This window comes from Nerophis lumbriciformis, linkage group LG01 (assembly GCF_033978685.3).
Source record: "Nerophis lumbriciformis linkage group LG01, RoL_Nlum_v2.1, whole genome shotgun sequence".
Taxonomy (NCBI): domain Eukaryota; kingdom Metazoa; phylum Chordata; class Actinopteri; order Syngnathiformes; family Syngnathidae; genus Nerophis; species Nerophis lumbriciformis.
Genome location: NC_084548.2, coordinates 32,114,921 through 32,127,106, shown reverse-complemented (window position 1 = coordinate 32,127,106; position 12,186 = coordinate 32,114,921). Strand labels below are relative to the sequence as shown.

The following is a 12,186-nucleotide window of genomic DNA, read 5'->3' as shown; positions in this document are numbered from 1 at the left end:
ACATCGACGATAAAGTTCGCAACTTTCGGTCGCTGATAAAAAAGCCTTGCCTGTACCGGAAGTAGCAGACGATACGCGCGTGACGTCACAGGTTCTGCACATTGTTTACAATCATGGCCACCAGCAGCGAGAGCGATTTGGATCGAGAACACTACGATTTCCCCATTAATTTGAGCGAAGATGAAAGATTTGTGGATGAGGAAAGTGAGAGTGAAGGACTAGAGGGCAGTGGGAGCGATTCAGATAGGGAAGATGCTGTGAGAGGCGGGTGGGACCTGATATTCAGCTGGGAATGACTAAAACAGTAAATAAACACAAGACATATATATACTCTATTAGCCACAACACAACCAGGCTTGTATTTAATATGCCACAAATTAATCCCGCATAACAAACACCTCCCCCCTCCCGCCCATATAACCCGCCAATACAACTCAAACACCTGCACAACACACTCAATCCCACAGCCCAAAGTACCGTTCACCTCCCCAGAGTTCATAAAGCACATATATTTCCCCAAAGTCCCCAAAGTTACGTACCTGACATGCACATAGCGGCACACACGTACGGGCAAGCGATCAAATGTTTGGAAGCCGCAGCTGTATGCGTACTCACGGTACCGCGTCTGCGCATCCAACTCAAAGTCCTCCTGGTAAGAGTCTCTGTTGTCCCAGTTCTCCACAGGCCAATGGTAAAGCTTGACTGTCATCTTCCGGGAATGTAAACAATGAAACACCGGCTGTGTTATCCGGAACAACAGTCAAGGGGTGCATTCTACGGCGGGGGTGCGTTATCCGGCACAACACCTGCCGCAATACACCGCTTCCCACCTACAACTTTCTTCTTTGCTATCTCCATTGTTCATTGAACAAATTGCAAAAGATTCACCAACACAGATGTCCAGAATACTGTGGAATTTTGCGATGAAAACAGACGACTTAATAGCTGGCCACCATGCTGTCCCAAAATGTCCTCTACAATCCGTGACGTCACGCGCAGGCGTCATCATACCGAGACGTTTTCAGCAGGATATTTTGCGCATTTGAAATTGCACTTTAGTAAGCTAACCCGGCCGTATTGGCATGTGTTGCAATGTTAAGATTTCATCATTGATATATAAACTATCAGACTGCGTGGTCGGTAGTAGTGGGTTTCAGTAGGCCTTTAAGCTTGTTTATGTTATTCTGCTTCACTGGTTAAAGACTGCCCATTACTCATACCAAGGAAAAGTGCAACAATTCCATCTGTGCCATTAGTCAAAAAAAGGCACAGACATCTCACTGAGCTCTGACACGGTCCTCAGTTTAACAAGTTTTTTGTCGTGACTTTGTGAAGTCAACAATTTTCCCTGAGACAGGTCGGGTTGCGAGCTCACGGGCCAGTCAGGGGGGTCCTGACACCTGACTGATTTGTTGCTGGCCTGTTCAAAGTGGAGGTGCTGCAGAGATGCAGGTGCGAGCTGCTGACACCATGCTTGCCCTGGTAACTGGGTCGAGGCGGCGAGAAAAATGGTGGGAGGCCGGCTGTCTGCATGTCACTCAGTTCTGGACTCGATGACAGAACGGCCCCATTAGGGCAGAGAGGCACTTCACAGGCCATTAGGGCAGGCAGCACATGGCACATAGACCAGGGAGGGATGGCAGAGTTCCAAAGAGGCAGAAGAGGTTATAAGACAAAAGAAAAGCTAGGCTAGGTCTCCTTTAAAACCAGTATTTCACAGAATCAACACAACTAATTGTCTTCTTTGAAAAGATTTTTGGTAGTCTGACAGAGAAAACCGAACAAAAAAAACCCCATCAGCCTCAAGTCTCAATGGGAAGACCAAAGTGAAGCAAACAAATAAACAATAAGGGAAGTAAAATGATCTGTGCACCATCCACTTCCCAGAGCTGTCTTCTTGTTGAAGCCTCGGGATCTCAGCATGGCCCTGCCTGCCCTTTAGTCATCATTAAAGCCAGACACAGGCCCAACAGAGGCATCAACACGCATCACTTCCTTGTTGCTCTCACCACCAGTCCACCAGCCCCTGACGGACCTATTTACTGCACAGAGTGGACTCTGTTTCAATGCACGCTATTTTCTCCCAGCGTTCCCTTTGATACCCTTTCAATCCACACCACCCAATTCTTGTTACATCTGACTTAGCCAGTCTATGGCAGGCTGCCCATTCTTTCTAATGAGCCGAGCTGTCTGAGGTCTTACATCTGCATAGGAGCTCCTATTCTCTCTCATTTTTAAATGAATCGTGTTGCTTACTTCACACCAAGGGGAAGAAGCAAAACCTCTGTTGAAAAACAAAGTACAGACTCCAATAGGAACAAAATAAAAACAGTATGTGTAGTATCGTTTGCAAGCTTTATGAAATAAAAGAGATGAAAAGGAGGGGTTTTGTACACAGTGAGAGAAAAGTTGATGGCAAAATATTCCAGATGGTAAGAAGTAAAGAAAAGCGGGAGATAGAAATGAAAAAGCTGTCTAACAGAATGATGTCTTTTTGAAGAATTACACCGCAAGCATCCAGCTTTGCTCTGAGAGAGACACATCTTACAATCTTTAGAGCCTGTGTCTCTTAAACACATACAGCACATAGCGTATTTGCATTCAGGTTTTAGTTCCCTTCAAAGGAGCCTGCAAGTCAGTACACTTTTCAAAACCTGCTTTACCAAGACAAAATATGCTGAGCCACACTTTAAATGCCGAAAGACTGAATTATTGTAAAAAAAATTAAAAATAACCATGAGCTGTTACTTACTCATTGTTGGGCTGCAAGCGCTCCCTGGAGGGCCACCAAAAAATATGTGTTTCTTATTTGCGTTCCGTATGGGCCCCACCGGCAATCAGTTTAAATACACATTTCCACCACTTGTGGCAGTAATGTCAATATTAAACAAACAGAAGAAATTTGGAGCTAAAGTCATACAGAAGTTCCTTAATGCCATGTTTTGAGGAAATGTTGCCTATTGTTTACAATCATTTTAAAGAACATGACGACAGATTCTAACTCGTAAATAAATGTAAATAAAAGTCCACTTACAGCGAAGCCAATGGGAGGTCCTATATTCCATCCATAAAACCCAATTAAAAAAACAAGCAACAACCGCTAAAATTACTTCATTTACACCTGACTTAAGTATTAATCAAGTATTAGTGATATCGTTATCACAAGCTTGCGTGCCAATGTTGACATGATCGGCTGATCAGCTGCTTCCTCGTTTCCTTGCTCATCAAATATTATTCTAGATCATGAATCATGCCTTTCACCTGGATAGTAGAAGAACGAGGGAGTATAACGACAAGTTGGTACACTTTGACAGCCCATTTAGACCCGGTAATCGCAAGAACGACACGAAAAGACGCTTGGCTCCATCCTCCTTTACTTCGCGAGGATTATGAGTCATCTAAATAGGAATATATCAACATCCGAGCAGTCGGCATCCTAATAACAGCAGACCTTGTACAGTAAGTGATGTTTTTCTTGTTGGCTCTCAAGAAGTCTGCAGTGAGTAATAATCAGGGATGAAGAAAAAAAAAAAGCAAACGTGATGCATTTTTTAAATTAATGCGCACCGTACGCTTAAAATGAGCAAAATACAAAATATTAAATGTTATTATAAATGTGCCCATTACTACAATACATATATACTTACAGCATGTATATAAAACCTCAATGTAGGTGTTTGAATTATTTTGTAAGGGCTTTATAGGCAGAATAGAGCGGCTCACATAGGCTCCATTGTAAGCAGACTTTTGATTGCATTTATTTAATATTTAGAATGCTTTTTTTTTTTTATTCATCTGTCGTCTTGTCTTTCATAATGATTGTGAACAATAGGCAAAATTCCAAAAACAGTACAGTTCCCCTTTAAGTGCAAACATTTTGACTTAAGTGGTGAAGCTGTATTTTCATTTGAAAAATTTTAATTTTATTGACAGTTTATTTATGAAATACACATATTATCATTTAGTTAGAATTGATTTATTTTCGCACTCCATAATCCTCAATTTAGTTTTTATAAGTCCCTTCTTTTGCAGTATATTTGATTAGTATTTGGAGTTTTTTAATCAGCCTGATCTAAGACTTGATAATAATATTTGTGATTAACACATGCTTTCATAATATTTGACAAGGTTTATCCAGTTAAACTGTAAGTACGTTAGATTGTTTAATATCTATAAAAAAAACCATTGGCATTAAAAGTAAGATTATTAATTCAGTGTTATTATTTGAGTGGGCCTCAGGTCCCTTCTAAAGTGGAAACATTGGGCCCTGATGTCAAAAAGATTAAGAACACCAAAATTGAAATTTCAAAACAAATCAACGGTGTAAAACTTACGCTGACAAGCATCTGAGGGAACGGTCCTCGAGAATTTTCAGCAACATTGATCGGTGGTATCACCCAGTCCCTCTTTTGCCTTCGTAGACCCTTGGAGCTATTCCGGTTGCCCCCTGAAAACATGATGATAGGAGGCGGAGCTTGGTATGTTTCCTTCTTCTCTGTCCTCTCAGCAACCTTCCCCTCTTCGGTTGTGACCTTAAAGACAAGAACAAGATTATTAGATTGGTTTGCTAATAGTGTGGTGCTTTGCGTTTCCAAGCAGTGACTACGAGGACAACACACATAATAATAAAATACATTTGTTTATTAGATTTGTATTTGATCTATATTAGAGTGATGGACATTCTGTGTGATTTTTGTTCAAATACTGTACAACAAATTGTTGATTAAAAAAAGCATTAATTTCAATACAAGTAAACTTTAAATGCCATTGACAGGAATAAAGTTTTTCCTTGATTAATCAATCTGTTTTTGAATTTTATACATGGTCAACATTCATTATTTTAATTCACAATATTTACAATTATATACTGTATTTGAAGGCATTTTTTATACTAGTAGATGACAACATTGGCAGTATGACATCTACAATTCAGGAACCCCCACAAAGCCTGCATTGCAACTTCCATGCATCCATTTTCTACGGCTGACCCCTCTCAGGGTCGCGGGGTGGCTGTAGTCTATCCCCAACCCTGGAATCCAAGGCCTGGATCTGCAGTAAGTGTCTATCTTTGTAATTTGAACCATAAAGATGAGGTATATTTTCAAAGTATGTATCCTCTGAACATCAAAATGACAAGAGTTATTACATGTGGTTTTGGAAATAAAGTGCACAATACTTGTACCATAGTGTCTCTATCTCAATCTGCCATTTGCAATACCGCCTATAATTTTGATGGACCAGCCAGGACACCTCCCACGTTAGCACCAATGTTGGATAATAAGATGATGACTATGAATACTAATGAATGCAAAGCTAATCACCTCAGGAAAAACATGCAGTGTGACAGTTTCCTTACGAAGATATAGGGTCTCTTTCACTAGGCTACAAAACAAACATCCCAGTTGGGATACGATGCATCAACTCTTCATAATGGTAAAGGATAGGAGTCCCCAAACTTGTTGACTTGTCTTGTCCCCCTCTTATCCTAACAATTTCCCCCTTTTGTCTTTGTGTGTTTTTTTCTTCTTTTCATTCCCTCACTGCGCCAAACACTAAATATATCCAAACATTTAATAAAGTTAAGTACGAATAAGGCAACTAAAGAAGTATCACACATTTCTCTTTGGTAAACTAAATCTGTACAGCAAATATGGGCATCTACCTCAACAATATGATTTCCCTGAGCGGCTGGACAGGACAGATTTTGAAAAAATAAAAATAAAATCTACCTCCCAGGCCATAAATTGGGGATCCCTGTTGTAAGAGAACGTTATTAGTGTACCTCAAGGCTAAATTCCATGACAATATGTTCTAATGTTCCATTTCTGTCAAAGTTTCATTGTGTATATAATGGCTTGTGTTCTGCTTGTGGAATACATAGACTCAGAGGCTGAATTATAGATGACGGGCCAAAGGTTGTATCAGATTGGTAATACCAGAGACGTGTTATGCAGCTATTTTATCAACACATCTCAGGGATACAAGGCAACAGAAACATGTCAAGAATCTAGGCACGACCATCACTGCTGAAGCAGTGCATCACTTGTGCTCCCCGTCTCAATCACACTCCCCTGAGCTACCCCTTGCTCATATGCTCCCATGTGCCCTCCGCTTGCAGTGATATTGTTTTTTCTCCCAGTCAGTGGGTCCTGACAGCTTGTCTCAATAACATGTATTCCTGAAGCACTGCTCTGTGTTGAGCTGATGGTGTACTGTCAAGTAAAAAAACAAAACTGCATCAGTTTACAGGGACATGGCAGCTAGTAAGCAGTTTGTCCATTTGTGAAATAATATTGAGAATTGTAATCTGTGTCTGACAATGGTTTGCATTCAGATTAGTACATTTAATGACAATATCCTTTCTCCTTTCACTTGCTATGAAACATTTGTACAACCATTTAATACTCAAAGGAATTTGGTAAATATAGTTAGAGATGAGAACACCTTGCTTGTCTACCAAAGCTTTCAACTACACTCCAACCAACCAGTTTGTGATATTCTATGTCTTAGCTGTTGTTAATAGGGATGTCCCGTAATATTGGCGATTTTTGCATAAACATTAGATATCGAATATCTTCTACCAATATTGGTGTCGAATAAGGTATTGCCTGGATTTCGCCTCCACAGAGCATAAGCTCAGTGTGTCCGCGATGTGGAATAATTTCCAAGTTTTGCCTTTGGATCATAAATATGTAATCTGCAGTCACTGTAAAGCTCTGCTTATGCGAGGGCCAGTAGGCTGTCTTCTTTTAATACTAAAAATCCAATACCAATTCAACTATATTTTATTTGGGAGGGACATTGCATGTAAATGAACATTTATCTACCGTTTGCAAAGAAACAAACCAAATACTAATTTCCATCTGTGGTCGCCACACACACACACAACTTAGTTTGACAGGTATTAATGAGTACATTTCTGGTTTGTCATCACACATCAGAAATAATCACTTGGAGTCATATGCAGCGTTTATGCAGCAAATTAATGATAAAAAAAGCTTCAGCGGAACTGAAAAAAGCTGCCCAGCTGTACCCACTTAATAATTTCACTCAAGTTTAATATTTAGCACTTTACGTTGTTCTTAAATGGATGATCGTGCCACTCAGAAATGGGAAGCTTCAAAATTGTTAGTGACCGACTTTGTTTAACAGGATTCCCACTTGTGAATTCATTCAAAAGACTAACCTGTCTTACTTGTTGATAGTAGGACAACATGTTATTGTAGTTGACATGGTCGTGATTATTTTAAATGACTATTTGGTTGAGATAAAATGTTAAAAATGGCAATTTACTAGGCATGTCATGTAGATAATGCTGTATTTGTCAAAACTTGGTCCTGGGGTTTAGTTTTTCTCGAAGGCAACAGAAAGTTGGCTCGGGCGAGACGGGAATGAAGATACATTTTTATTTAAACACTATAAATACAAAACAAGGAAGTAAACAAAAGGCGCGCACAATGGCGGAGAAAAAACTATGAAACCAAAAGACTATAGCATTAATAAACAAAAACTTACTTGGCTTGGACAAAAGTAGCAGCATGAATGATGAACATGAAAACAAGTGTCAGGAATGTACAGAGCATAAATGTGAGGATGTCACCAGAAAGACAAACTGAAAACACTGAACTTAAATACTACAGACATGATTAACGAAAACAGGTGCGTGACTCAAAACGTGAAACAGGTGCGTGACGTGACAGGTGAAAACTAATGGGTTGCTATGGTGACAAACAAGAGTGCACAATGAGTCCAAACGTGGAACAGGTGAAACTAATGGGGTAATCATGGAAACAAGACAAGGGAGTGAAAAGCCAGAAACTAAAGAGTTCAATAACTAAACAAAAAATGACTAAGACAAAACATGATTACACAGACATGACAGTATTAAGGTTTATATTCTCAATAATGTCAAGACGCTTGACGGTATCAAACAAAATCTTGGCGTGTAGTTTTTTTCTGTCTCTTTTGCTTTGGCGGATCTGAAAATAATCGACATCTCTCAGAATCCCTTTCGCAGCACAGGACCGCAATGTGGGGTGTGGAGCGAAAGAGGAAGCAGGAAGTGAAGTGTGTTCCACTTTGTAGTAGATGAGAGAGATTAGGCCCTTTTCCACCGCAGGAACTTTTACCGGAACTTTCCCATTTACCTGGGTAAATGAAGTTCCCCCTGTGTTTCTACCAAAAACTACCCGGGTAGATTTAGTTCTGCAGGAACCTTTCTGACTTCCTGCCTGCTCGGTGGGACTTTTGGGAGATACCCGGAACCTTTTCGAGGACGGGCTGTACTGTTGAACGCTGATTGGATGAACACAGTTTGGGGCGTTTCTAAAACGTATTTTTCGAACAATCGCCAGCCGTTAAAAATTCTTGTTTCTTGTGTATTTCTTTTACTACAAACTTGAAAACGGCAAGAAAGAAGAACGAAAGGAACTTTGGCCATGCAATAACTTTTGTGGGGCATCTTTGTGCAAAAGAACGCTGATCAGTGGTACTATCTTGTAGCCGTAGTCTTTAAAATATATGCAGTTTATTGTTGTTTATTATTTTTTGCAAACTTCATTTCAATACGAGAATTGGACAAACTCTTTTAAATGTATTTACGGAGGAGTATGAAGTCGAACTCGAAGCAATGACCTCAGCTGCCTACTACTCTGACTTTGTTGGATAAATGTGAAATAAAGGAGGCAGCCCACAAGGGGAACGAAGGTAATTGACATAAAATCTTAACTGTTTACTTTATTACATGTTGTAAAAGTAGTCAGTGACACTCCATTTGTGGAGTTATTAGCCACACCCCGAGTGAACAGAATGCTAACAAGCAAAGACGGCGTGTTTGTGTAGTCGGTGTGAGATAAACACTGACATTTATTGTTTACATATTGTTATTCACAGCTAAAATGGACCAAAAGGAATCTCGCCCGACCCTCACAAATTCATCATTTATCGAGAAGACGACTTTCTGACTGTTGGACATGGCAGACACAAGCCTGACTTTTTATGAACAATTTTATATTGTTTCAATCATATCATTTTGTATATTATTTCTTTGTATTTAATTTGCTTAGACTGTACTAAAAGAACTGTGACCTAATATTGTCTGTTTATTTATATGGTATCACTGTAGAAATATACTAAGCCACTCCTCTATACGTCATCAGCCTGATTAACGACCCTGAACTGGGAAATACGGAGGAAACACAAACCACACACTTCTACAGGAACCTATAGTTACAGGAATTTGAGTTTCTAGGGAAGAAAAGGGTCTATTGTTTTTTTCAAAATCTTTTTAAGTTATGTTACTAGAAAACAAACAAACCCTGGCAAAACCATAACCTCTATGGTGGATGTAAGAAAGCGTGCCAAATTCTTCTCGGGTGTCACAAGCCAAAACAGACCTGCTCCTGGAGCACCTTGCCCAGGGAAAGCATCTGCCACACTCCGAACTACTTGATAAGCTACCATCACCCGGAAAACATGAAGCCAGGGAAGCTAAATGTCAATTTGTGAGGTATTTACATTGTTACAAGTTAAAATGCGAGTCCACTTTTGCGAGAAACTGCATTTTCAAAACGATATAAAAAATGTCCACTGTAGAGCACAGTACTTTTCTGAAAGTAAAAATTGAGAGACACAGTGGAATATTTGCACTTTAAAAATACTTGTTTTTGGTAACATTTTAACATTATGTTTGTGTTCAATTACAGTAAATGTGTTTATCCTAAACATTCCTGCCACTTCATTTTACACATTATGCCATTTTAAAGTATTTGTCTTTTTTGGACATATACCACAATAATATCGTACCGTGGCCTTAATACAGTGATAATATCGTACCGTGAGATTTTGATATCGTTAGAGCCCAATGATGTACTTTAATTTACATTGCAGCATTTGTCTTATTTTGCATAAACAGCGTTTATTTGTGGAATGCATCTGGTGGCATTACATAAAAGAAGAATAATGTGTTCACCTGTTACACAAGATGTGACCTGACACATTGTATATAGGTATCGGTTCATTTTGTTGTTGGATATGAAGTGCTGGGCAGTACTGCCATTAAGATATATCAGATATTGGTAGGAAAGCCAAAATCGAGCTTCTCTAATTGTCATTATTCCCTTAATATCTCGTCTGTATTATTCGGTGTTATCTATATAATCAATTGCTTAGCACACAATAGAGTAAAACACATTTAAATATAGTATTGATCAAGTCCACATTCTGTGTACTTAACACAATTCATGTGAATCCATAAGAAAGGTGTTAATTCTTCTTCTTCCTTTTCACTTTAGATTGAGACATTTTAGACTTTTATACAATATGTCGTCCTCAGAAGATGACTTTTAAGAGTAAATATAAAACTAGTAATGAAGAGGCAAGCTGGGGGAAGGGTAATGGTTTTTGGCATATACTAAAAGTCGGAATCAACTGAAGTGTTTTCGTCAGCTTTGTTTGTTCTCTCTTGGTCAATGTCTCTCTGAGGTCTTGTATCTGCCAGCACTGCCAACACTTTCAAAGCTGACTTCATTACAAGGACGCCTGAGACAAAAGATTTTAAGGCTGTTTCAAGACGTGTCAAGTGATTGTCCATATGTTACGTGTTTGTATGAGTGGGTGGTTTGCGATGGGAGAGGGTGCCATGTTGAGTTTCACCACCATTAGATGTGCCCTTTGAGAGACACGTTAAAGTGATAATTATGATAAAACACTCACAGTCAAAATCTTGACTACAAACCTCTTTAATGCTAATATTTTAACTGAGAAAACAATAAAACATTATATTGTTTTCCTGAGCTAATTACTGTGATCTTGGTGCTGGGGAAGAAACATAACCCTTAATCCATCCATCCATTTTTTTACCGCTTGTCTGGTCCAATTTAACTTTAAGAAAAGTTAAATTGTCAGTTAAATTTTCTGAGAAACAGCATTTTCCAAACTGATATAAACATGTCCACTGTAGAGGACACTGCTTCTCAGAAAGTAATAGTTCAAGACAGTGAAAATCAAGTGTAAAAACAACATCGATCGGCATTTCTATCGAGGAGCGCTATAACCCTGAAAACAGACAATTAATGACTTATTATTCATTTTAATTATTGCTTATTTTTTTTCGAATATAGGCCTTAGCAGCTTGGTTTCATATTCAAAATGAAAAAACTAAATAAGACAAACAAAAAAAACATCACGCCACCAACCCTTTCCAACAAAAGATGCCATGGCCATTCAAGCACCAACGTATTACAAGTCTGGGGTCGTATTTATCAAGCGTCTTAAAATTACTCCTAAGAAGTCTGCTATGAGTTGACTTATGAGTAAAGAAATTCTTTGCTGAAAGCTGCACTTAAAAGTTAGTTATCAAGCGTCTTACTCACACTTTCAGCGAAGTGTAGGACTGAATCTTAAGTGTCACACTCAGAGCTGAATTACGACATTACTATGTGCCTTAAACGGAATTTTAGGTGAGGTCATTTCTGTGTCCATAGAAATGACCAATCACGGAAGGGAATCCTTTGTCTAAGAATAAAGAAATATCTTAGAAATATTTAAGTGGACAATGGGAGTGTATATTTTGACAATAAACTACAACATAATACAAAACAAACAAACAATATTGGCAATGACTCAAAAATAAATGTTTCCTTTTCTTTCCAATTCATTTTCCCAGTGGCGAGATATCGAAGCATTGTGATGACCTTTAGTTCTGCTGTGAAAGCTCTGCTGCGTGATGTTGCTGATGAGATGACGCCCCTTATTAAATCTGTGACAACAATAATACCCGCTCTGTCTAAACGATACCGTTTGATCAGCTGCTCGTCATCAAACAAAGCCAGGACATCCTTCCGCTCCCTGGACGTTTACGCACGTCTCTCTCGCCTCAGTGCCATCCCCCGCTGGCAACTCCTAACCACTTAGGACACCTCTGAAGGTCTCTTAAATATCGTGGAGAGTAGGAGTGATTCTTAGACTTAAGACAGTTGATAAATAGCTTTTATTCTTAAGTTTGAGAGTAGGACTAAATTTCGCAAATTCTCAGGACTTAAGTGTAAAATGGCACTCTAAGACGCTTGATAAATACGGCCCCTGGTCTGCTGTTTAAAGGGGAACATTATCACAATTTCAGAAGGGTTAAAACCATTAAAAATCAGTTCCCAGTGGCTTATTTTATTTTTCGAAGTTTTTTTCAAA

The 12,186-nt window shown here is 39.0% G+C and overlaps 1 protein-coding gene across 1 annotated transcript in view; it reads right to left on the bottom strand.

The window, feature by feature from the left end:
• The window catches only part of LOC133618808 (cadherin-4-like), a 628,483-nt gene that overhangs the window by 185,783 nt on the left and 430,514 nt on the right, over positions 1-12,186 (bottom strand). The window contains exon 5 of the mRNA XM_061979541.2: positions 4,335-4,532. Within this exon, the coding sequence (XP_061835525.2) occupies positions 4,335-4,532 (198 nt within the window). The remainder of the gene's footprint in view (positions 1-4,334; positions 4,533-12,186) is intronic.